The 27,218-nt window shown below is 32.0% G+C and overlaps 4 protein-coding genes, 1 long non-coding RNA gene, 3 other non-coding genes and 1 pseudogene across 8 annotated transcripts; 6 read left to right on the top strand and 3 right to left on the bottom strand.

Annotated features, from left to right (window-relative positions):
* Positions 1-1,520: 1,520 nt before the first annotated feature.
* LOC127242330 (protein transport protein SEC13 homolog B-like) lies at positions 1,521-4,271 on the top strand (annotated as a pseudogene).
* Positions 4,272-6,289: 2,018 nt separating this feature from the next.
* LOC127242381 (probable inactive receptor kinase At1g27190) lies at positions 6,290-9,123 on the top strand. Its single transcript, XM_051261899.1, has one exon. The coding sequence runs from the start codon at positions 6,629-6,631 to the stop codon at positions 8,450-8,452; it is 1,824 nt and encodes a 607-aa protein (XP_051117856.1). The 5' UTR covers positions 6,290-6,628; the 3' UTR covers positions 8,453-9,123.
* LOC127242382 (probable prolyl 4-hydroxylase 6) lies at positions 8,561-11,293 on the bottom strand. The gene is made up of 8 exons (XM_051261900.1): positions 11,235-11,293; positions 11,089-11,157; positions 10,950-11,007; positions 10,672-10,776; positions 10,507-10,564; positions 9,225-9,400; positions 8,954-9,014; positions 8,561-8,862 (listed from the first exon to the last, which is right to left on the bottom strand). Exons 1-8 carry the CDS (start codon positions 11,291-11,293, stop codon positions 8,561-8,563), a joined length of 888 nt encoding a protein of 295 aa, XP_051117857.1.
* A 1,091-nt stretch (positions 11,294-12,384) lies between these two features.
* Positions 12,385-14,977, bottom strand: LOC127241905 (serine/threonine-protein kinase D6PKL2-like). The gene is made up of 2 exons (XM_051261173.1): positions 14,385-14,977; positions 12,385-13,320 (listed from the first exon to the last, which is right to left on the bottom strand). Exons 1-2 carry the CDS (start codon positions 14,804-14,806, stop codon positions 12,498-12,500), a joined length of 1,245 nt encoding a protein of 414 aa, XP_051117130.1. The 5' UTR covers positions 14,807-14,977; the 3' UTR covers positions 12,385-12,497.
* A 1,600-nt stretch (positions 14,978-16,577) lies between these two features.
* On the top strand, positions 16,578-17,672 carry LOC127241906 (uncharacterized). The gene is made up of 2 exons (XR_007836667.1): positions 16,578-16,724; positions 17,465-17,672. It is a non-coding gene; the product is annotated as an uncharacterized LOC127241906 (long non-coding RNA).
* LOC127242498 (small nucleolar RNA Z199) lies at positions 16,719-16,797 on the top strand. Its single transcript, XR_007836818.1, has one exon. It is a non-coding gene; the product is annotated as a small nucleolar RNA Z199 (small nucleolar RNA).
* Positions 16,913-16,989, top strand: LOC127242496 (small nucleolar RNA SNORD18). Its single transcript, XR_007836815.1, has one exon. It is a non-coding gene; the product is annotated as a small nucleolar RNA SNORD18 (small nucleolar RNA).
* LOC127242499 (small nucleolar RNA R64/Z200 family) lies at positions 17,210-17,310 on the top strand. Its single transcript, XR_007836819.1, has one exon. It is a non-coding gene; the product is annotated as a small nucleolar RNA R64/Z200 family (small nucleolar RNA).
* A 2,704-nt stretch (positions 17,673-20,376) lies between the features above and the next one.
* On the bottom strand, positions 20,377-23,360 carry LOC127242352 (beta-glucuronosyltransferase GlcAT14B-like). The gene is made up of 4 exons (XM_051261862.1): positions 22,496-23,360; positions 22,309-22,384; positions 22,107-22,222; positions 20,377-21,341 (listed from the first exon to the last, which is right to left on the bottom strand). Exons 1-4 carry the CDS (start codon positions 23,079-23,081, stop codon positions 20,827-20,829), a joined length of 1,293 nt encoding a protein of 430 aa, XP_051117819.1. The 5' UTR covers positions 23,082-23,360; the 3' UTR covers positions 20,377-20,826.
* Between the last annotated feature and the right edge of the window lie 3,858 nt (positions 23,361-27,218).

Below are 27,218 nucleotides of genomic sequence, written 5' to 3'. Positions count from 1 at the left end.
CTTTTTTTTTTTCAAATTTATTAGCTTAAATATCTATTTTATTTATTTATTTATTTTGTTCGTAACAATTGATTTATACAAATTTTCGTTAGTAGCTATTACGACCAGCATATGCACCTACCCAAAGTTGCCCCAAAATATTACGCTCAACTAAGAAATATTCTACCATTTGGTCTACAAAATTCGACGAGAAAGATGATTTGCGGTCCCTCGTGTGTTCGCTTGTTGGATTTTACAAAAATTCTACTATTTATTAAAAAAAAAATTAAAAATATCAAATCAAACATCTATTTTTTATTTTATATTATCAAGATAAATTTTTTATCAGAGATACGGTTTTTTTAGATAGTATAAATCAGTAAGTTGTTAATAAGATATTAGTTTATTATTTTTTATATGAATAATATTATTAGTATTTTAAAAAATTTTAAGATTATATCTCGAAAAATATATGCAATATGGATATCATTTTGTACATAATAAAATTTTATATAATATAATTATCATTATCATAAATTAGTTTTATAAAAAATGTGAAGTTTTAAATATAGATAAAAAAAAATTTATGTTAATTGAGGAGATAGATAGAAATAAAGGGGTCTTGAATAAGTCATGTTAGAAATTTAATTAAATTTATTTATATTTGTTAAATATATTTAAGATTGATAAAGTTACCCGGAGTACTAAAAAATTCAATTTTACATTTAAAATATCACGTCAATATATATTTATATCACATCATACAACTATTCCAATTCAATATTTTTACTATTTAAATGTCAACTCAAAATCCAAACCCGCAAACAAACAGAGTCGCATATGTATGTGATTAGTAAATAAATGTAAAAATAAGAATATTTGAAATTAGTAATAGAGTTTGTAGTTACTAAAATGATAAATATAAATCTTTGAATTAGGCACACAAAAATAAAAATATATTAAATTTTTTAAGTGGACAAATAAAATATAAAATATTATTTACAAACCAAACACATAATTGTGTTAGAACAAAAAGAATATATATATTTAAAAAAAAATTAATTAAATAAACATTTCATTCTAAATATCATATCAAAATTTCGTTAGATCATGTTATATTTTTACTATTTACAAACTTCAAATCTTATAGTAGATCACATCATAGATAGATATTTTTCCTTTGTGGGTCACAAAATTGAAATAATATAAATACAATTTTAATAATTGAAATTGCCTCTGGTAAGAGTAAAAGTAGGTGATTATAATTGATCTTTTAAAAAAAAAAAAAAAAAAAAAAAAAAAATTCCTTTTATTTTTATAATTTTTTATTTTAAATTAAACATGAAAAAAAACACAAATAAATAAAATTATATTATTTTATAATAAAAATATATTTTTTTATACTTATATTAAATATTATTCAAATACAAACCATACAAACGAATCCTTTGTGGATCCGCTCCAGATTGAAATCCGGATTCAGTCCTTCGTTTCAATCGGGTCAAAATGTACAACACTACAAGTACAATTCCACTGCTAACTACGTTGTACGTTTGGAGTTGTACATTCCTACCACCAGCTTTGAGGCAAGGGGTTTCTCTTCACTCTTGTTCTTCCGTGTTTCCCCCAATTGAACTCGATCCGAATCCGTTTCTATCAGGTAAGGCCGTCGTTTTGATCCCTGGAATCCTTCTCTGCTTGGTAAGTTCGTTGTTTTAATAATTTCATTCTGAAATTGATGAGATCTGGGAGGTAGTGGTGAAATAGATTTGCGTTTTGTTTAATACCTGCCTTCTCACTGTTGTTCAAATCGTTTTGAAGAAAAGTGACTTTCAGTGTAGCGTCTGAATTGCCTTCTGTTCTGCAATTTTTGGATGGAAGAAGTTTGGGATATTTCTAGGTTAAATTTTGATCTGGATTGAGATTTTTGTTCTGGTTCGTGTTATAAGCATTGATGTTAACTGCAATTAAACATATTTGTGGTTGAGAGACTACGTTATTGCGTAGATCTGATTCGATCTTGAGATTCGCTGGTGTGAATCAGTAATTTGAGACAAGATGATAACCAAACTGCTGAAATTGATCTTCTCTTTTTTCGTTTCAAATCAAATTGTTGAATGATCACATTCTGTTTGATCTCTCCTCTGCTTGATCTGCTGATTTGTGATGGTAGATTTGTTGCATTAGTTGTATTTGGTATAGATGAAATAGAGAATAAATTATACTCCCAGTCTTAGTTTACCATTTTTGTTATGTCATAAAACAATAATATCATTTTCATAAATAACCATATCATAGTAAAACTATCCCTACTTTTTCATTATTATTACACAATTGTCACTACTTTTTACACTAATATATTCACAAGAGCAAAAAAGTCGTTTATCATTACTTTTTACCAACTATCGATATAATATCAATATTCCTTGAATCTTGTGCCCAACACAATAAGACTATACTTTTGGGAACGAGGGATTAGAAAAAAAGGATTCAGTCGAGAACTAGAATAGGTCTTATATAATTAAAAAAAAAATACAGCCATATGAATAAATCGAATTATAGAATGTGTCTGTGTTTAATAAGAGTAGAAAAAGAAAATATATATAATCTGAGGAGAAATATGGTATTTTAAATTGAATATTCGATTTTTTTTTACTTTTTGTAACAAGTATTTGAAGTTTTTTTAATTTTTTTTACTTTTGTAAAAAGGTTTTTGTGTTTTTATAATATTTTTGAGATCGCAATTGAAAAATAGAATTTGAAAAACAAAGTGATTGTTGATGTGTTTAGTTTGATTTTTTTTTTACAATAATTTGAATGTGATATTTTATTTAAAGAAATGTTTCCTTCTTCCAACTGAAAAAGTATAAGTTGTGAGTTTACATCGTATAAAGAAAAATTACTTTTGTTTTTTTTGGTATAAAAATAACGATGGTCAATAAAATATTTTTGAAATATATATATATTTTTCAAATGATTATTTTATTATTGGACTATTCAAAATAAAAATAGGTATGTAATCTTATATTTTTATAAATAATAGCAAAAAACTGTATAGTAGAAAAAATGGTCAAATAAATCAAGAATGAAAATATTTCTATTTCTCGCTACCAAACACAGTCTTAAATTAATCCTAATTATTACTTTGAGTCGAAGGAAAATAGAGTTGGAGGTTAGAAGCAAGAAAGAGCCATGCCAGCACAGAAGATCGAAACCGGACACAACGACGTCGTCCACGACGCAACCATGGATTACTATGGCAAACGTCTTGCAACAGCATCATCGGACGCGACCGTGAAAATCATCGGCGTCAACAACAATTCAACGTCGCAGCATCTTGCTACATTGGCAGGTCATCAAGGCCCGGTTTGGCAGGTCGCTTGGGCGCACCCAAAGCTAGGCTCGGTGCTAGCTTAGTGTTCTTACGACGGTAAAATCATCATCTGGAAGGAAAGGAATGTGAACCAGTGGCCGCAATTTCAAGTCTTCGATCACAAAACCTCCGTAAATTCCATTTCCTGGGTGCCCCACGAGCTCGGATTATGTTTAGCTTGTGGATGTTCCGATGGAAACATTTTAGTCTACACTTCCCGACAAGACGGGAATTGGGACGCCGCAAGAATCTATCAAGCTCACCCCGTCGGCGTGACCTCCGTCACATGGGCTCCGGCGACAGCGACGGGGACGGGGCAATTAATTGGATCCGGGTTATTGGACCCAGTTCGGAAATTGGCCTCCGGAGGCTGCGATAATACGGTGAAGGTGTGGAAGCTGCATAACGGGAGCTGGAAAATGGATTGTTTTCCGGCGCTTCGAATGCATTCGGATTGGGTGAGAGACGTTGCGTGGGCGCCGAATTTGGGGCTTCTTAAGTCCACCATGGCTAGTGCTTCGCAAGACTGTAAAGTCGTGATATGGACTACGGCGGATGATGGCGATCGATGGGAGGGTAAGGTTTTGAAGGACTTCAAGACGCCGGTTTGGAGAGTGTCGTGGTCACTTACCGGAAACCTTCTGGCTGTCGCGACTGGAGATAATCAGGTAACGCTCTGGAACGAAGCTGTCGACAGCGTCTGGCGAGAGGCCACGACGACGATTGACTAATAGAGCTGAATTCAGGGTGTTTCTGGTGAGGCTTTGGTTGTTTTATATATATAGTTTGTTTTTGGAGTATTTGTTGTAAATTGTTCTATGATTTGTAGTTATTGCATACTCGGATATGCAAGAAATAAACATGGACAGCATATTATTTACAAGAAATTGTACAAAATTTACATGGGCATTTCACAAAATTGTGTTTAAATTTCTATATTTTTAAAACTGTTTTCACTGTCTTATTTCATAAATTATGCATCTAATTTTCAATTATCTTTATTTAACGATGTTTAACGTTCAAATTGCGAATAAATTTTAGAAAATTTTAAATTTTAAACTCCTATAAATTACAAATATATTCATTAACCACAGTGGCGCATGGGTTTAACAACAGATATCATACGACATAACGAATAGTAGATAGCATGATAATTATACACACAATAGTTTCAGTTATACAGTTACATTCTGTTCTAATTGAAGCTATGTGTTATCTGTCTATTTTTCATACACCGGAAAGAAAATGTTGTCTGAACATGGCGATAAAGGCCTCGGCTCGTCGATTCAATTCCTCCTTCGAAACCTCATCATCATCATCATCATCATCATCATCATCATCATCATCATCGTCGTCTTCTTCTTCCACAACCTCACTTATTACACTCTCCAACTTCTCCTTATCAACAACCGAAAGAATTAACGTCTCACTCACCACATTCCGATTCTGAATCTTCTTCCCGGCAACCTCATCCAGACAAGGCAGCGATGATGAATACGATGATCCGGAGGTTAGGGCAATGGCGAAAAGCAATAAATTGAGGGCGAGAAATGTCAACGCCGAGACTCGCCATGGCTCCAGACAGGCCATGAGAGCCCCAACTCCGGCTGCAAATAGCGCCGCCTGTTGGTGCTCGGCCATCATCGATATCGTCGTCGGCGGCCTCGCCATTGTTTTAGATCATATCGATCATCGATAGAATGAGTGTTCTGAGTCGAGTCGAGGATGCTAGAATAATAAATAAAAAGGGCAAAAAGAGTGAGTAATAATGAGAATTGGAGGGACAACAAGGCACGCAGATATGTATGTATGTCCGGCAGAGACAACCTTAATTATTATTAGCCTTTTTCCTTGCTTAGCTTTACCAGTCTTTGTGGGAAAAAGCGTGCGCCCGCTTTTTTATCGTGAAACCAAAAGCGCATTTCTGTAACCACAGCCTGTCTTCTCTATAATTATAAAATACCGGGAGGCGGAAGGGGTACATCAACTTTTGCACTATTTATCGATTATGGTTTTTCTTGTTTTTTTTAATATTATATTTTTCCCATTCTATATAATTTTTTTTATTATTAATTTCATAATTTTTTTAAAAAATATAATTATATATTTTAATAATATATTTTTATAATTATTTACTAATTACATTCCTCGTAAAATACAGTGTCTACAGTGTAGCACACACGATATATGAAACGAACGGAGTAATTTTTTTAATTTCAAATAATTATTAGAAGTAAATGATTACTCTACATCTTCGCCAAACATTTTTCTTTAAGCCCAAACTAAAAAATATATATCTTCATTCTATTCAGAAATTAATTTGCCTATTTTGCTAATTATGGTCTCACATCTATTAAAAAATTCATACACTTTATTTATTATTACAATAATGCATTAATATTATTTAATTAGGTTATAAAACATATTAATAACGATATTTCAAATTTTAAATAAAAGATATTTCTTTTTTCTAGGTTAATTATGTCATTTTGTTTAGATTTAAATGGAATAGTACGTGTAAGGTGGTACATGTTTTGTAAGTCTAATTAGCAAAACTATTCTGATTTTTTACTATTTATTTGGATCTAATCTACAGAACATTAAATTCAATAAAACTTTTGTTTGGAACCGCGAAAATATAACATTATGTGTGTTTATTATATATTATGTATGGTTCTAAATATCACATTTGTCTTGGATCATTATATTTAATATTAAAAATATTTTTATATTTGTATAATTTTTTATACAAATATTTTTTTATTAGTATTAAAAAATACTAATTAAAATATTTTTGTAATTTTTTTTTTTAAATTTATACTTATATTTTGATATAATAATTAATATCAATATTACAATCAAATAGGACCTTCGTAGGAAAAGTATATATTGTTGATATTGATTAAAAATGGCTGTAAACTAAGCCAAGAAAATGACACAATTTCGCCAATTTTTCCCAAGCAAACGCTGCCTCCACAGTAAACCGCTTCACGCATTCCAATGGCGCAAACTCTCACTCAGACCTTCAACCTATTCATCGTCCCAAATCCAAAATCATAAATCTACTAAACCCTAGCCCGCCATTAATTTTCTTCACCATCACCAAATCTCCTGTTCTTCGCTCCACCCACACAGATCCAAACTCACATCAGTCCCACTTCGCAACATCCATTAAACAAATCAACAAAATCTTCCCAATCTAACCCCACCACAAAATGCCTCCCCATTAACCAATCCAATCCTCCATCCGTCATTTTTGCACCTCCGCCATCGCCAATGACGATCCACATTCCCAGATCTATAGCGCTCCTCTCTCTCCAGTACCTTTTCCTGCTCTTGTACAGTTCCGCCGCCGCCGAAGACGACGTCAGGTGCCTGAAAGAGGTCCGGACCTCCTTGTCCGATCCCGACGGCAAGCTCGATTCCTGGAACTTCTCCAACTCCTCCGTCGCATTCATCTGCAGATTCGTCGGAGTATCTTGCTGGAACGACCGCGAGAATCGCCTCATCGGATTAGAGCTTCGCGATTTCGGACTCGCCGGAGATGTTCCCGATTCTCTCCAGTTCTGCCAGAGCCTCCAAACCCTAGATCTCGCCGGTAACTCCCTCCACGGCTCGATTCCCCCCCAAATCTGCTCCTGGCTACCTTACTTAGTCACGCTTGATCTCTCCGGCAATGGATTGACCGGAAAAATCCCCGACGAGCTCGCTAACTGCTCGTATCTCCACACTTTGATTCTCGACGACAATAACCTCTCCGGAACGATTCCTTTCCAGCTCTCCAATTTAGCGAGGTTAAAAAAATTCTCCGTCGCCAATAACGATTTATCCGGTAGAGTACCGCCGTTTAACTACGGCACGACGGAGGTTGTTCTCGGCGGCAATGGCGGTCTCTGCGGCGGCGGTTCATTAGGGAAATGTGGTGGAGTGAATAAGAAGAGCTTGTCCATTATCATTGTCGCCGGAGTTTTCGGATCGGTGGCGTCGTTGTTGTTGGTAGCTGGATTGTGGTGGTGGTACTTCGCCGGAGTTAACAAACAGAAAAAGAAACGCGCCGCCGCGAAAGACGATTCCGGCGGCGGCGGTTGGACGGAGATCCTTAAAGCACACAGGCTAACACAAGTGGTGTTATTCCAAAAGCCGATTGTGAAGCTAAAATTGGCTGATCTGTTGGCTGCAACGAACAATTTTGACGCCGAAAATGTCGTCGTTTCGAGCCGGACCGGGATATCGTACAAGGCGGATTTGCCCGACGGATCGACGCTGGCGATCAAACGGCTAAAAACGTGCAAAATCGGCGAAAAGGAGTTCAGAATGGACATGAATCGATTAGGACAGCTTAGGCACCCGAATTTGGTGCCATTGTTGGGATTCTGTGTCATCGACGACGAGAAGCTTTTGGTTTACAAGCATTTGCCGAACGGTCCACTCGGCGCAGCGCTGCGCCGAGCGACGCTCGTCTTGGATTGGCCGATTAGGTTCAAGATTGCATTGGGTGCGGCGCGGGGGCTTGCGTGGCTGCACCACGGGTGCACCCCACCGATAATGCATCAAAACATTAGTTCGAATGTCGTTCTCCTCGACGAAGATTTCGACTCCCGGATAATGGACTTTGGGTTGGCGCGCCTCGCGGGGCGGTCGGAGTCGAACGAGAGCAGTTTTGTTTGCGGCGATTTGGGCGAGATCGGATACGTCGCTCCCGAGTATTCGAGCACGATGGTTGCGTCGATGGAAGGAGACGTGTACGGCTTCGGCGTCGTGCTTCTTGAATTGACGACGGGTTTAAAGCCGCTCGACGTGAGCGCAGCCGACGAGCGATTTAAGGGTAATCTCGTCGACTGGGTTAGCCATTACTCAGTTTCGGGACGGGTTAGGGATACGATCGATGAGAGGCTACGGAGGAAAGGCGACGACGATGATATACTTCAGGTCGTTAAAATCGCGTGCAATTGCGTCCTTCCTCGTCCGAAGGATCGGTGGTCGATGTACCAAGTCTACGAGTCGCTTAAGGTCATGGCGGAGGCTCGTGGTTTGTCTGAACGGTACTACGACGAGTTCCCGATGCTGTTCGGCAAACAAGGGCTGACGAGCCCTATTTGAGAGATCGCGCGCGATACTGACGATTGTTTGCTTAGAGTTTGAATATTTGTTGTTCATCGAAAATTTGCAAACTCTTACCGCATTGTTATGTAATATCGAAAGTCGACATTACGAGCACGCTTTGCAGCTTTTCCGGCAGTAGCCGAGGGAATCCTCGCTGCCGACCATGTAAACTGGATTCTTCTCGCATTCACCGGCGGCTGCCCACCCGGCGCACGATTCGTTCTCGTCAACGCACTTGTCACCGGCTGTTTTTGCGCGCAGGTTGTAAGATCGAATGTGAATCCACTTTGTCGCCGACCATTTGTCGCCTTTGATCACGGGACAGCTGCCGTGCAAGCTCATCGGATCGGTGGTTCCGTTCGGGTGAAGACTGAAGAACAACAGCGCGTCGCCTTTACTCGGTTTCACTGCCGGAAACGATCGATCAAATTAGTAGTAAAAAATTCTATTCGATTCAATTCGACGATTCTTTTAAGGTAGAATTACATATAACAGAACCTGCAAAGCCTTGTTTAGCACAATCCGACCAGTCGTCGCCCTTAAGCTGTCTGTGTTTCATCTGCAATGGATAGAACGATTGGTGTAAGAACTTAAGCTTGTTCTTTCTATAATTTTTTAACATATGTTTTCAAACAAAATTAATACACTCTATATATTTATTATTTTTATATTTTATATCAAAAGAATTTACTTTCAAGCAATCTCAAAGAACAAACACACTCCAAAACGTCCTAAAAATCTTGAAAAATGGATAGCAGTTAGTACTGACTGGTGAATCGGGAAAAACTGTCTCGCCGCCGGCGGCGACGTCGGAAAGATACATGAGCACAGTGGCGGTGCGGTGGCCGCCGAAATCGGCGTCGACCTCGTCGGGGAGAACGTCGAAATGAGGCTCGTATTGTTGGCCGTACTCGTAGTGCAGAATCTGTAAGTTCTCGCCATTCTCTGTATCACAATATATATATATATATAGCAACTGATATTTTGTTGAATTATCGAGCCTTTATTATTTTATCTAAAAAAATTTATTTATTAAGAACAATAAGTTTTTGTTTACACAATACATTTTTATTTATTTTATATTATTTATTTTTTAAAAATATCACATAAAAATTATATTTTTTCTCTCGTAAAATATCAAATCAAATACTAATTTTTTTACTTTTTCTAAATTTCCAAAAAACTCTATTTAAACAAAGTATGATATATTATACATACTTATATTTTTATTATATACATAATTTACTGTATTTCAAATAAAAATTATTGTTTCAAATCGAAACATAATATACATTATAATAATTATATAAATATAGTATATATACAGCCTACATGAATTATATTTCCTCTATCTTAATTCAATAATTTTATTGTATTATTTTGTATGTATTTTATTTTCATAAATAATTATATTATTATATTTTTTTATTTTTTAATTATTATACACAAATATTACTATATTTATGCTTAAATTAAAATTAATAAAATATTTTATTGGTATTTTCTATTAACTATCAACATAATATTAATATTTATTAAAATTTGTGTCTAACACAAATTAACATATATTATTTTGAGACAAAATGAACATTAATATAATAGATAAACTAACGTTATATGGCATACCACATAAATTCTTTTTCCATTCATCTAAATTTATTTTTTTTAATTTTATTTATTGAATTATATATATATAAAATAAAAAATAAAAAATAAATCTCTTTTCTTAAATAAAAAAAATACAGTAATATAAAAAAAAATTTCTAAAAATTTTGGGTGTATTTGTTTGGGGGTTTGAATTTTGAGTTGAGATTTAAACAGTAAAAATTTTGAATTTGAATAGTTGTATAATGTGATATAAATAGTTGTTGGTATAATATTTTGAATATAAAATTAATTTTTATTATAATATAAAAAAATAAAAAATACGTATTTAATTTGATATTTTTTAGAATAAAAATAAAATAAATAGTTTATATAAAATCTAATCTGTCAAATAAACACACCATACCAAAAACACCATTTCGCAGTGAGAGTAAGCGTAAGCGTACCAGAAGGAAGGAAAGTCCACGCTCCAATTCGGTTTTCGATTGTAGAAACGACGTCGTCCTTCAATCGAGAAATACTGACGTCATCAATGGAGAAACACAAATCTACACACATATTATCTGAATCGGACATACACATTACAGAAATCTCTGTCTCTTTCTCTTTACCTGAGATTTCTTAAGAAACATGCCGGAGCTCGTCCGGACAGTGCTTTCCATACTCTGCCCAGTTTCGTCGTCCACGACCAAAGATCTCTGCATCTTATCTTTAGCCTGCAACAAACAATTACCAATTCAAAAAAAATTCAAAAAGAGGAAGATGAAGACGACGAATTGGGGGGGGACACGTGTTCGATCAATGAGAGGGGGACAACGTTTATGTTTTCCGACTAATCGAATTTCATCGTCTTCTTCGATAAAATGCAAAAAGAAGAATTACAACAAACCAGATTAATCAGATGGTCACACTCTTTGTGACTCAGAAATCCTTTATACAAAAAAATCCTGCAAAATTAATTTCAAAAAATATCATAAACATACAAATTCATCAAAAGATAAAAAACAGATCTTTTTTGTTCAGACAACCTAGGGTTCCACGACAGATGAATGACCCGGGTCGGGTCGAAGCTACCCGAAGAAGATGACCCACTTCTCCTGCAATAAATTCATGAATCAACACGAATGATTTGACGAAGAAATTAAGACATGAAAGATTGTCAAAGTGCAGAAACCCATGGGAGGATTGGAGAAGAAGACTGAGAAAGAGCAGAGAGAAAATCCTGGTTTCCATAAACTGAAAATACACAGAATAAAATCGAAGCTTTATTACAATGTGGATTTTGGCAAAGAAATCAGTCATACACATTTATTTTGCTTGTAAGAATTAAAATTTTGGTAATTGTTTTCTGGTAACGTAATAAATTATGGGTGTGTTTGTTTGTGGTTAAAAGTTGGGTTTTAGGTTTTGAAAATTATAATTTTGTATTAAAATATTTATTTAATATTTAAGATATAATTTTTATTATTAATGTTTTTTTATAAAATAGATATAAATATTTGTTTTAAAATTTCATAATAGTGAATGATATTTAATTTTTTAAAAATAATAATAATTAAAAAAAATGTTTAGATGAGATACCTTTATACAATATATTTAAAATTTTGACACTATTTATTTTTTTTTTTAAAAAAAAATATTACAACATTTATAGTTTTTCTATCATAATATTATAACACCATACTTTTCATTATTTCCATAATTCTAAAATTTCCAAAATCTCTATTTAAACAATTTATTTTAAAGCTTGAATAATTGTTTGGATTTGAAAATAACATAAACTAAAATTAAAAGTCTATGTGAAATAAATATTTTATGTAATATTACAAATAAAATTTTATATTTCATGTAATATATTAATATTTAATTTGATAATAGAAAAAACTTTATAAATAACGCAAGAACATAATCATATTTTAAATACAAAGTAAATACTTACACAATTTAAAAAAAAAAAAAAAAAAAACGTAAGATTTCTTAATTTACAAAATATTATTTAAATCTAAAGTTGGTATATGTGAATTCAATTCATATTTAAAAGAAACACAACAAGAAGGGATTGAAATTTTCTACATTAAACTACACTATCATTCACACGAAATTTTTTTTCATCTTTTTCAAACTAGATTTTTTTTATAGATTTGGTGACTATTTAAACACAGTCATATTTTATATAATACAGTCGTGTTCGATTCAAATAAAATGTTATTTCAACTTTAGTTACAGCCTCGTTAAAATTTTTACGATGAAACAAATAAAATAATAATTTTTTTTTATATAGAACTAATTTTAATAATTTTTTTGAATGAGATAAAAAATGAAAACAATGAAATTGGTCGACACATATATTGGTTTTTTGCTCTTTAACCAAACTTTAATTTGACGACAGAAGTAACAACAAAATAAAAATAAAAATAAAAATAATAAAAGAATCTCCTCAAAAAAACTCAAAATCCAAAAAACGATCATCAGAACACCTTCCTAATCCCAAATCCTCCCCACCCTTCTCCACACTCGCCGCCAAACACGCCCTTATAGCCTCCTTCACCACCGCCGGCTCCACCGCCGCCGGTATCCTCGGCGGCGGACCGCTCCGTACAAGCGCCCAATTCACCCCCTCAAAAAATCGGTGCTGTTTGATCTCCGTCGCCCCTCTTTTAAACCCTAATCTCCTCTTCGGATCCTTCGCCAGCAACCCTCTCATCAAATCCTTCGCCGGAAAACTTACTCCGCCGTCCTCCGGGAACCTCAGTGGCTTTCCGACCACATTAAACAGCGTTTCCCGGTTCCCGCCGCCGCCCTTGAACGGCGTCTTCCCGTACAACAATTCGTACATGAAGATTCCGAGCGTCCACCAGTCGACGGCGCTGCCGTGGCCGGCGCCGGAGATAATTTCCGGCGCCAAGTACTCGTGGGTCCCGACGAACGACGTCGACCGGGCCGTTGTCGGCTCCGCCACAAGAACCGGCAATGCGTCCGGACCGTAGGCTGATGATGTAATTTTTTTACGTGATTTTATGGTCGGTTTTAGACAAGAAGGGCGTAGACAAGACGATGGTCGGATGCAAAACGACGATGGATTAATGTCCATGGATGCAACAAGGGTCGGATCCACGTAGCACCTCATCGACAAGTCGAAATCGGATAGCATAATGTGGCCGTCTTCGCGTACCAAAATGTTTTCGGGTTTTAGGTCGCGGTAAATAACTCCCATCATGTGTAGGTATTCGAGCGCGAGTAGGACTTCCGATACGTAAAACCTGTTGTGGAATGAACGACGATTAAAAAATCACTTTTATCACTATTTATCTATACTTGAAATTTGAAAAACTATTGCATTATAAATATATTTTTAATCGCATTAAATACTTATTTTATTTACTATTTATTCTATAAAATTTGAAAGATTGAAATATTGGTTCGGGTTTAGGGTTTGTTTATTTGTGAAATTTTGATTTATAAACTATAAAATTTTAAATTGAAATAGTTGTTTGATATGATATAAATATATAGTGATGAAATGTTTTGAATGTAAAATTGATTTTAGTGTAATATAATAAATAAAAAATAGATATTTTATTTAAAATTTTTTTGAGGAAAAAAATTATTAAAATAGTAAAACCAAAAAAAAAGTTTTTACAAGTAAACACATCCTACATATTTTGTATTTGAACAATAAAAATGATAAAATATATATTTACTAACTCGACCAGAGAAAATGTATTTTAATATTTTCATATTAAATTACCGGGTATATCATGGTTACCAAATAATAAAAAATATGTAGTTTCATGGTTACATATTTTTTTTGTTTGTTCTTAATAACAATGGGATAGTTAGGGTGTTGACTTTTCAATTCAGCACACATTATATATACAAACAACACCCATTATTATTACATACAATATATTTTTTTATATTGTATGAGATTATAACTTGTATTGTTAGTTTATGTGTAGTGTGTTTTCTGTTATAATACTGTGTGCTGTCTGTATATATTTTTTTGTTTATGTGATAGTATTTGTATTATATTAGCATATACGCAGTATACTATGTTAAACAACACAGTACTGACTTTTAAATTCAACACTATAACCGTCACCTTATAAAAAAATGTCATTACAACTAATAGAACAAGAAAGTAAGAGTTTGTTCATTTTGAATTTTTCTTTTTCTTTTTAGTTCACAGAATTTGATTTTTTCTTTAAATAATAATAATAATTTATTGTGATATTTCATAAATATTTATATATATATAGTTTTTTTTATGATTTGATAATTATTTTTACCTTTAGACATGAATTATTGTAAAAGAAATACTAACCTTGCTTCATGCTCCGAGAAGCGCTTGCCGGGCTGCCGCTGGCGGAGCAAATGGAGGTCGCCGCCGGAGCAAAACTCCATCAAAAGGCAACAAAATTTAGGGGTTTCAAAATGGGAGTAAAGCGTGGGAAGAAACGGGTGATTCAGCAACCCCAATATGTCTCTCTCCGTCTGCGCTCGCCGGACTTTGTTCCGCCGGACCAGCATTTCTTTCTCCATCACTTTCACCGCAAAAAGACACCCTTCGCCGGCGCCGGCGCCGCCGCCCCTCAGCTCCGCCAAATAGACGCTCCCGATGTCGCCGAATCCCAGCTTCTTCAGAAGGCTCAAATCCCCGATCCCCAACCGCCGGCCGTACGTCGCCTCCACGCGCTCAATCGCCTCCCACCGGAGATCCTCCCCACCTCTGTGGGGCTTCGACATTCTCACCGCGCCCGGATCCAAACCCGGACCCGAACCCCAATCGGCACTGTGTACTGCGCCTGAACTGGCGGCAGTGGTGGTGGTGGTGGTGGTTTCTGTTTCGCTGCGGCAGCATTCTTCTTCGGCTGGATTGCTTAGAGTCAATTGTTGTTTTTTAGTATTGGATTTGGTCATGATTTGGGATGCTTTTCTGTGTGAATATCATAATATATATATATATATGAAGGAGATGATCCATGGGAGAAATTGAATGGAAGAATTAAATGGAAGGGATTGAATTGAATGAGATTATGATTCAAATTCGAATTATGTATATGGTGGGGGACTTGGAAGGGGTCATAGAGAGGTTCCATTGATAAGAATGTATCACTGAATTGAATTGAATTAGAGAGACAGTCATGGATGTCTCGTGCATGAAAACAACACTGTTTAATGCTGTCTCTCTCTCCTAAATTGGTTTGAATTTATAGGGTTTTACAACTCATCTCAAACTTATAACCCTAATTTTTATTTTATTTTTTTTTTATATATATATCATTTGCTTGGGTGACTTATTATCAATTATACATTCTATTTTTACTATGTGAAAAGAATATTCTTGTTTAATTTTATTATATATATTATTTAATTTAATTTTTTCCTTTTATAAATAATATTCAATATTTTTATCGATAATTTATAAATATTTTTTCATAATTAATTAATTATAAATATTAAATAAATTAACAAAAATATAAGTCATAAATTAATTTAAATTAAAATTGTATATTAAAAATAAAATAAAATAAATAAGCAAACAAACACCCTCTCAGCTGCAAGGGTAGTGCAGTATTGAGCCGATTGGCTAAAATTAGGGGTTGAGTTAGAGAATAATTTTTTGCTATAGGTTCGCCTATCGTGACTTGTCTCTTGGGTATAATTTACAGAATATTAAGTTTGGTCGAAAATTTACCTAGTTTGTATTTTTGAATAGTAACTACAGATTCTTGCACCATAAAAAAAAAATTACATTTTCGGGTGAAGATCGTATAAAGCGTTGAAACTCAAATGTAATCAAATGTAACCAACTGAGTTACATTAAGGGTGTGTTTGTTTGGAGAATTTGTAAAAATTTAAATTATTCATTTAATTTTTATTTTTTTAAAATATCAAATTAAATATTTATTTTTTATTTTTTATATTACACTAAAAATCAATTTTAGATTCAAAATATCACATCAATACCTATTTATATCATATTATACAACTATTTCAATTCAAATTTTTTACTATTTAAATTCCAATTCAAAATCCAAAACCCCCCAAACAAATACCCAAAGATATTCTCTTTCAATGAAGGTTTCAATTTGTTATATTAAAATCTCCAATATTATTGGGTCCGAATATATTAAGGCATTTGTGGTTGAGACTTGAATTTTTTATTTGCATTTTAAATAATAAAAAATTGAATTTAACTAATTATTTGATATAAATAAATAAATTTATATTGATATAATATTTTCAATATAAAATTAATTTTTAATATTATATAAAAAATAAATATTTAAGTTAATACTTTTTAAAAAAAAAAAGTAATTAACCTGAAAGTTTTGGGAAAACCTCAACCACACTGGATTACTGGAGTCATCTGGAGTTGAACTCCCTGGAGCTCCATATTATTCTCTATGGTGTGAAAAGACTATTGGGCTGGTATTTGGTTCTTAATGGGCCTAAGCAGACTTCAGCCCATATATAAAATGGGCTCAACTGTAATCCTAGATTTATGGGAAACGAAACCCTAACGCCGTTGTTTTCTTACTGTATAAAATGAGGTCTCCACAGCTGCACATACTAATCTTGCTCGAACACTCTTCCGATTATTCTCTCTGTTTTGTATATTATATGGCGTTTATCGTGTTTTACACTGTTTTTCGGTCAGGTGAGGAGAAAAAACTGCAACAATATGATCGGTAGATTACCGGTGATTCATTGTATTTAAGTCTCTGATGATTTCTGATTTGCAGTTGTTGGATCTTCAAATTTTCTTTTATTTTAATTTTTGGATTGGTATTATTTGTGTTTGTCTTTTGCGATTTTGATGGGGATTGTTGACACATTTGAGCCTTGGAGATGTGATGAATTCTTATTTGGTCCGTGTTTCTGAATAAACCGTGACTGATAAATCCAAATCAATTTCTGATCTCCTGTCATAGTTCATCATCAATATGCGGACGCTGCTTTTTGTTTTTTTTTACATCTTGCATTCAAAATCTGAAAAAGGTTGGGTTTTGTTGTGGTTTTATCATAACTTATTGCTGAATGCTTCTCCTTTGAGAAGATAAATGGATTCGGTTAATTCATTGTCGGATTCTGCATTCATAACATATTATGTGCCTTTTTGGATTTGGTAAACTTGTGTCCTCACCTCTGCTGTGATGATTTTATGAAATTATAATGCACATGTCAGACTTCAGAGATTTGTTCAAAATCTATGAGAAGAAAATTTCATACATCCTGAGCAGATGGTGTTAATCTAGATATATAATGTTTATAACCGTGGAATCATTTAATTTTATTTTTTACTTTGATCACTTCATCTGCAAGAAAACAAAATTGTGACTTTCCCATCCAATTCTTTAATGTTGTCAATGTGCTTTGCTTCTGCCTTTGGTTCCATAGGAAACTAAAGATCCGAAGGTATATTTGATTGAACTCCCTGGATGATGCTTTGCAAATCACCGATGGAGCTGAGTATGATTGGCTGGAAGCACCGGAGAATGTTCTTTTCCTAATATTATTAGTATTTGATATTGGGTCATTCATAGCGATACCTAAGGAATTTTTGTTAAATAATTTATGGAATGAAAAAATAAGTTCCTTTGGTAAATTTTTTTTTTAGTTTTACTATTTGGATTTGGTATTTCTTTTTAAACTTTTTTCTTTTTTCACAAAATATCTTATTAAATATTATTTTTATATTAAATCCTCGTCAAGAGAAATGCAATGAGGCCATTATTTTATTTTGTTTTTTGCTAAATTGTGCTCGATCTCATAAATTTCTTCGGCGGTTTTTATTTAATTGTATTTGATTAAATACATGTGAATAAATTTTAGAATTTTAATTTATAAACTATGAATATATTCTTTTATATATATATTTAGTCTAAAAAATGGTAAAAGACTCTTAAAACCTAATAACAATCCTTATTATCTTTTAGTATAATTATTATTTTTTGAGGCGAAATGTATTTTAAAAATAAATAAATATATTTGTAATTTTAGCGTTTTGAAATTAAAATTTTTAAATTTATTCGCTTTGAACACATTTACCTCAAATAACTGCATAAGAGAAATAATATGAAAACTTCACCTACATAAAAACTTATTTAGTTTAATAATAATAGTAGTAAGTAGTACTACTACTATTTTATCAGTTTGGTCAAAAATTATATACGTTAAGTAGTACTACTATTTTATAGGTTTGTAAAAAATTATATACGTTAAGTAGTCTACTTATAGGATTATTTCTTCTAATTTCAAATTGAAATCAAAATTATTCTCTATGTACATTTTTAATAAAAATATATTCGTCTCTTAATAATATATTTTTTTTATTTTGGTTTGTTTCGTAACAATGTATTTATTTATTTTTAGTAACTGTATTATGTAACTAACTTTATAAATACTTTTTCAATTTACAATATATTATACAAATTTGATTATGCTTATATCATTTGTTCAGTTTTCTACTTTTATTTTTATTATATTTCAATATAATACTAATATTTTTAAAACTCTATCTAAAAAAACAAATGAATAAATAAAGATGGGTTGAAGGGTGTCTTATTTTCACTTATGAAATATCACAATAAAATACTATTTATACAAAAATTTAAATATATAGGGGCAAAATAGACACGATCCAAACCAGACATGAAAAAATTTTGGACCTCCAAAAATAGGCTGAAAATTTTCGTGCCGTGCCTATCTCGACCCCTGATATTTTTTTAATTAATATTTAATATTTAATATATATATATAATAACTAATAAAATAATAACAAAAATGTAGACATAACTTGATAGTAAAGTACATAAGTTATGTTTGATTATTGCTTTGTATGCTTTATGGAAAAGAATATATATTTGCATAAGTTTTAATGTTTTTTTTACTGATTTTTTATTATTTACATCTAAAACTTTTTTTTTATTTATTTATTTTTTTAAATGTACAATTTATAAAAGCCCTCCCCAAAAAAGTAAAAGGCAATAAAAATGGGAAGAAGAAAAGTATACTACAAAAATAAAATGAGAGATGTGCACAATATACATTTTTTCCATCCTGGTTCCTTGCTTAAAGCATTATTTTCTTTCTAAAGAAAAAAAAAAAAAAAAGTGAATAAAGTAACTTTTTTATTTAGATTTTCATATAATTTTATTTTATATAAAAAATTATCAATTAATAGATATATCCAATAAAAAGAAAAGGAAATTTAAAATAAAATTGACAAATAATATGGAATGAAAAAGTGTATATATTCTTTAGTATTTTTAGTATACAATTTCATTATTTTCAATAAAAATATCATTATTATTTATATTAAATATCATATCAATTACTATTTATCTAAACACAACAATAATTGTACATTTTAATTCCATTTTAACTTTTATAATTATTTTAATTTTAATTAAATTATTTAGTTATTTTAATATTTACTTTATAATTATTTATACTAGAGAATAATTTTTTTTACTAATATATTTTTTAATTATAGTAATTATATTTTTCTTAATTTTCGTATGTGAATAATTTTAGGGTGTGTTTGTTTGGGGGTTTGAATTTTGAGTTGGAATTTGAACAGGGAAAATTTTGAATTTGAATAATTGTACGATGTGATATAAATAGGTGTTGATGTGATGTTTTGAATGTAAAATTAATTTTTAGTATAATATAAAAAAAAAAAAAAAAAAGTGTTTGATTTGACATTTTTTAGGAAAAAAAATAGAATGAATAGTGTATTTGAAATCCAATCCCCAAATAAATACAAATGTAACTAATGGAGTATAAAAAAATATAGTACTACTTACATACTTAAAAAAATGACAAAATGGGCATATTAGTCAATCATTTTACCAAAACCAAATCCAGGATTGGAATTAAAAGAGCATTTGCATATCTGTCCATCTCCAAAAGAGGAAATTAGCATTAACAACACTGCTAAAATTTCACTTTTACATCTGTAATATACTGTGTATGTTTTTATTTAAATGTACCAAATGTCATTAAAATCAAAACAATCTGAAAAATATCAAAATAATTAAGATATTGATTACAACTAATCAGTATATAAAAGATATGACCATAATCCATAGATCAAAAGTGCAAATTAACACAACACAAATCATCCTATGGATTTATAACTAGTAATTGTCCATACAATTGATATCAACACAAAATGCATATTAACATAGCACAAATACATATTATACATTTTTCACGAAAAATATCACATCAAATTACTATTTCCGAAGTTCCCAAGAACACAAATAAACAAAAACAAACCTAAAATGGTGAAAGAAAATGAGATGTGGACAAGTTTGAACAAATGAAATTCCCATGATTGTGTAAGTATACATTAAGTGAGTGAGACAACAGTTGTACAAAACAAGTGGAACAAACATTGCTGCTCATTTTCAAACAGCCCCAACCTCATTTTTTTCTTTTTTTTTTTTTCTTTTCTTTTTTTTTTTCAATACAAAAAATTAAAATAAAATAAAGAGAGAGAAAGAGGAAGAGAGAGAGAGAGAGAACTCACCTCAGTGAAGTGCTGGAGCACTGCTTCATTGATGAAACTGTTGCCCATATCAACTGAAATTTGGCTAACAATTCAATTCCAGGACACTGATTTTGATCCTGGAATATGTAGACACCTTATACAGCTACAAATCTTGATCCCCTGGGGCGACCGTCGAGCCCGTTACCCGTTACGTCTAAAACAATTGATAGATATTCACCAGTCGAACACTTTCCCGGGCTTTCTACTTGCATTGGCGCGGGCGAAACTTGTCGTTCGATAACAGGGAGTTCATGAGAATTTCCAGTCGTTTGGCGCCGTTCGTGGGTCTCAGGACGGTTGTGTTGCCCACAACGGAGCAAGGGTCCGTCCCGTTCTCCCGACTTCCTACGCACCATCCGCCGGGGACGAGCATGCCTTTGCCTCGGAACAGGAGCTCAGAATCGATTCTGTCGAGGACGGGGTTGTCGTGGGGGAACTTTCTGGCGAACGGCGCATTGCTGCCGACCATTTTATGGAAGTGGTCGGGGTTGAGGTAGTGAGGATGCTGTTTCGGAGGGTTGTCCCATGATATGTAGTGGAGATCGCTGTTGACGGTCGTGTTTTGGAATTCCGGCGCATTGCAGAGGACCGTGTGGAAGTAACCTTCCGGAGAAGATAAGAAGTTGGCGTAGTACATAAGGACAGTCCGCGGGAGGTTGTCCCAACCCCAGATGCAGTAGTCAATGAACGACCGAGAAAGCGCCATCCAAGCTGATCCTGTAATAAAATACGACGAATCATGTTGCTGTAGAATCGAAAAAAAATAGAATAGAAACATCATCTTGTTTAACTATAGCAAGATGGGAAATGATCGAAATTGAACAGAGCATATACCAAATGGATGACATTAATAAGCAAGGTTAGTTTGTAACACAAATACCACAATAGGCATCAGAAACATTAGAAATTTTTTGTGAAAAATCGGATAATTGATCGAGCCCGTTTCCAATTACAATCACAGAGCACTCCTCAGTTCTCAAGGCTTCCATAACTTCGATTCCGTAGTGAAAAAGGCAACAAACACATTTTTACCCTTAGCAAAAGATCGGATGTCCATACTGCAAATGCTTCTCTAACATATCCACCATTCTTGTAACACATAAACAACAAATTCTACAAAAATACGATCAAAATAGCATCGATTTTTACTGCACCAACCTTTAATATTTATATCATCACAGCAAATTGAGGAATTTACAACACCGCAACAAATAAGAGTTTTAGAACCACAGCCACAAAGATACATACAGCAATAGGTTCGCTATACTACAAAATCCATCAAACAATCAAGCTCGGCTCATAAATTACTTATCATCAAGACATAATTCATGCCCATAAATCACAAACATGAAATTCTTGATTTTAACTCAACACCATTGACATTCATATCTAATATAGCCAAAATCGAACTATGATTACAAAGTAAAGCAAAATCTTCCAGAAATCAATGAAATAAACACAGAAACTATCCTCAAAACTCACCAGTAAAGAGCTTAAACTTAGTTGGAACACTTCTTCTCTGTGTAATCCAGAACACATCGGCCTTTTGGGTCATATACAGCCCTGGATCAATTATTACAGGCTTTGCTCTTTGGAACCTGAAGATTTCCATAAAATGCCCTAAATCCATTATTAGAAACCTCAAATGATTCGAATCCAGATTTGTTAACAAAAATACACTTACTCTTTCCACCCAATATCACTTGTATGATCAATGAAATTAAGATCCCGTGGCAAGTATGAGAATGCGTGCAACAGATCTGGCCAAGGAATAGTCCAAAATAAAGAAAAATTCAAATCCATTCACCAGATTAAGCAAATGTTTGTTCAAAAATGGGTTAGAAATCGCTAAGAGAAATCGCAATCGTTACCGTCTTGTGTAACGAGAGGATAATCAGATGCGCTGAGATTGATGAACCAGTCCCATTCGCCGCCTTCCTTGAGCAAAATCGCCGCCGCGTGAAGCGTATTCGCCACCATTGTTGGCCCGCGATAGGTCACCAAATTAGCCTTTGTAATCATCCGAACATTCTGGAATCGCCGGAAAACAGTGTGTGTAGACACGTAATTATACAGATCCAGGCGCTCCTCGGCGGAAGACTCGGCATCGAGGTGCACGACGTACTGATTGTTCGGATGGTAGAGAGCCTCGAGTGTCCGCCGGAGCATCGCGCCGTCTCTGGCGGAGCCTGAAATTAAGTACGCCAAGCGCGGCGGCGGCGGCAGGGAGGAAATCGGGAGAGGTTTCAGCTTCGACTCGACGAAAATAGAGGCCGACGAGGACGGCGAGTAGTAGCCGTGGATGGGGAGAAGCGGCGTGCCGTCGGGGGAGGTTAAGGTGGTTAAAAACAGCAGAAATAGCGACACGACGGAGGCGATTGCCACCGGAAAGATCCATTTCCGTTCCATTCCGTGGGGATGCTTCAAATGCAAATAGTAATTCTTCAGCTTCTTCATCTCTGGCGCAAATCGGAAATTGACAAAACCTCCGGAAGCTGAAGGCGCCCCAGCCGCAGCCGCGGCCGCAGATCAAAGTATGGCCGGAGAAATTGGGCAACAATCGAAACTCTCCGGCGGCCGGCGGAGAGTTGTTGGATTTACCCTTCGTTCTTCCCCTAACTACCGTAGAGAGTGAGAGAGAAGAATTAATTAAAAAGTTTTGTTTAGTTCCTTCCCACGTTTATTGCTTTCACTAACGCCGCTCGCTGCTGCTCTTCTCTTGCCTTGCCTTGCCTTGCCTTGCCTTGCTGCTACTGTAATAAATATATTATTATTATTATACTATTATATATTATATATTATACATATTTTTTTAATAATAATAATAATCAATCTCTTTCATTCATTCAGTAATGAAGTGTCTTTTTGATAATTTCTGGTAAAATTTTGGTTTGAATTTGCTATTAAAATAATGTTTGATGGAATATTTTGTGAGAAGAAATAATATATTTTTTTTAGAAATGTACTAACATTACAAATACCCTTGTAACTTACAATATATTACACAAATGTGATTACCTCGCACATTTTAGTCATTTCTACTTTATTCCTACTGCATTATACAAAAAGCAAATAGATATCTAGTTATGGGATGGAGAGAATGTTTTATAAATGATATTTCATCCGTCTTTATATATAATTTTTTGAACAAATATCATTGTAATAGTATTATAAAGTACTATTAAAACTATTTTATTTATAAGATCACTACCCAAAAAATAAATAGGACCATTAATATATAGGGTCTGTTTGTTTTGGGATTTGAATTTTGAATTGAAATTTGAATAGTAAAATTTTTGAATTTGAATAATTGTATAATGTGATATAAATATATAGTGACGTGATGTTTTGAATGTAAAATTGATTTTTAGTATAATATAAAAAAAAAAATAGATGTTCGATTTGATATTTTTGGAGAGACACACCCATAGTATATTAATATGTATATATTTATATTTTTTAATAATATTTATTTGAAATGGTTTCATCTAGAAATTATCGAGTGAACGTACTGAAAAATAATAATAATAATAATAATAATAATAATTTTCTATTTTGTAAAAATTTATGATATCGTTGTAATAAAAACGGGGGTGCGTTTGTTCTGCAGATGGCGTGTAGATTTTTGTTTTCCTTTTCTTTTCTTTTCTTTTTTCATTTTTATTGATTTTGAATTTTAAATACTCACCTGTCTAAAACAATTTAAGGTGGATTTGGTTTTCAATAATAAAATTTTGAATAAAATAATTATTTAATATGATATAAATATATATTAAATTATTTGAATCACCGTCGCATAATTTTTAATTATTTATTTATGAGTGAGAGTCAATTAATAATAATAATAAATAAATAAATAGGTGTTCGATCAAAATTGAAATCTCTAAAACACACTCTTCTTTTTGTTCTAAGATATACATTTATTTTTTAGTATTTAATTGTATAAAGACATCTATATTTTAAAAGTAACAATAATGTAATACTATTATAAATAAATGTATAAATGGGACTACGATCATTTGTAATTGATAGTACAATTGATTTTGCTAAAACTAAATATGTATATTTTTCATTGGATATATAAAAATATATATATATATATATACATTACAAGTGGACAAATATTTTATTATTTTGATCGGTTTGGAATGAATTTATCTACTAATATAAAGAAAATTTTATGTAATATATATACATATTAATTTATAAAAAATAATCAAAATTTGAATGTATACGTATGTATTATTTTATTGGCAAAGAAACAAAGTTAGAAGATTATAGATAAATTTCATTAAAAATATTGAAATTATTATGAAATGAATAATATTCATGAGGTAAGCAATGACATTGTAATACCAAACATATATATTATATATTCATAGAATAAGTTTGCTTTTCTTTGAGATTGGTTAGGAAAATTTTTATTTGCTTTGGATTTAAAATTTTGAAAAATTGCATTTCCTTGGCCTAATATTGTTCCAATTTGAGGGATTTTAACTATGAATAATTTGATAGGTAATGATTGTTACAATGTGAATATATAATTTAATAAAAATAATAGTTTGAATTAGATAAAAGCAAAAGAGTTAAAATAATAAAAAAATATATTGTGATGTTTATTTAAAATCTTTTTATTAAGAAAAACTCTTTGTCGCAGTCTGTGATTCTCGCCATTACCTTTCAACTCTGTCGCGCCGATGGTCCTCCTTCGTTGAACGATTGCGAAGAGATGGATGAACATTGTCTCATTGTTGCCATCGGTTTAGTCGAGAGAGATTATCAAACTCAGGAGATTCGAATAGGTGTAGAAGATGTCGTCTTAGCTCTAGTTTTGCGTCCAAACTCTCCTCTACAGTGAAAGAATAGTAAGTTTAAGAAACTAAATCCCGAAGGAATACGAACTTAAACGTATGTTTATTTGTATTTTAAAATTAATTTAAATTTTTATTTAAATAATATTTTAATGTCTTTTTTTAGAGAAAAAAATATACTTTAATCGTGTCAATTAAATAATATTATTTTTTATTTGAAATTAAAGAAGAAAAAACATTACACACCCTTGCTATTGCTGTTTTTTTTTTTATGTAATTTTAAAGTAATAATATAAGCTTGATATAAAGTAATTTAGATATATTTATACCAAAATAAAATTTGAAAAAAAAAAGGAAAAACATGCCTTCGCTATGGCATTATTTATTATCCCAAAAAGTTATTAGATCAAATATTTATTGTGGTATTAAAAATATTTTTAATATAAAAAATATCACATATTTATATTTATATTAAATATTTATGTACATCACATCAATTTTTTTTATTCTAAATTTTTTATTATTCTAAAAATTTCTACAGGAACTCCCGTTTTTAAATATATAATTAATGTCTGTATTTTTCTAACAGTTCACATTTTTATGTAAGACGGTCATTCAACATTCGATATCGTATCAAAATTTAGGTCTCGAGTTCAAGTTCTACCGCACCCCGTTTGCGTATATGTAGGACAAAAAGAGTATAACCATCTAGCCAATTTTTTTTATGACACAATTTTTAATATATATTATATTTGTATTTTATCATTTCACAAAAATCAATAATTTAATCACAAATAATACTCCTTCCATTATTTATCTTTATATTTATTTGATCGGACACAAATTTTTTTAAAAAATAAGTAAAAATAAAATTTTAAAAAAAAAAAAACAGAAATATTTTTTACGACGGCAAAAAAATTAACATAAATTTAAATAAGTATTACTTTTATATTATCGACACGACTATCTATACATTTCTTTTACAAAAATCTCTCAAACTAAAACACTAAATAAACAAACCCTATTTCTCCCTTTTAATTAATTGATTACTTTTAAGGCTATATTATATGTCTTACTTGGATTGTGAGTATCATGTTATTAATTATTATTAGTATTATTATTTATGAAAGTTAGGTGATGACTTTATATAAAATAAATATGGGGCGGATGAAATTAAATTAAAATAATTATTTTATCTAAAGATTTTTTGAATAGTATAAAAATTTATGAATGGTTTTTTTTTTATGATTTTGTAGATAATATAAATAATCTCAGATTAATTTGAGACTACCAGCAAATATTATATTTAATTTGAATTTAATTTTCACATTATATATAATTTATTATATTTAAATGAATTTGTATTTGAAAGATCAGGGCTTCACTTATTGTGATTGGTTTCTATTTTGGTTTTAAATTTTAGTTTAAATAATTATTAGATGTAAATGTTTTGTGATAGAAATACTAATATTTTTTTATATAAAAAATTACAATAATTGCATATAAAGAACATGAAAATAATAAATAAATAAATAAATAAATAAGAAGAAGAAGAAGAAAAGGAATAGGAAAGTTAAAAAATATATATACAAACAATACTTATTTCCAAAATTGATTTGGAAATTTTGTGAGAACAAATAATGGTAGCATGTCAAGATGGAGTAAAGTAAAAGAAACTATAATTAGGAACAATGATCACTTTGGTAAGAACAATTTAATTAATTGATCAGTTGTGGGGTTAGCATTTACTCCCTCCTTCCACAAACAAATGTCCTACTTTTTT

The sequence above is a fragment of the Andrographis paniculata genome, unplaced genomic scaffold (genome assembly GCF_009805555.1).
Source record: "Andrographis paniculata isolate CXL003 unplaced genomic scaffold, ASM980555v1 Contig86END, whole genome shotgun sequence".
Taxonomy (NCBI): Eukaryota; Viridiplantae; Streptophyta; class Magnoliopsida; order Lamiales; family Acanthaceae; genus Andrographis; species Andrographis paniculata.
Note: the sequence above shows the minus strand (reverse complement) of the source record. Positions and strands in the feature narration are given on the sequence as shown.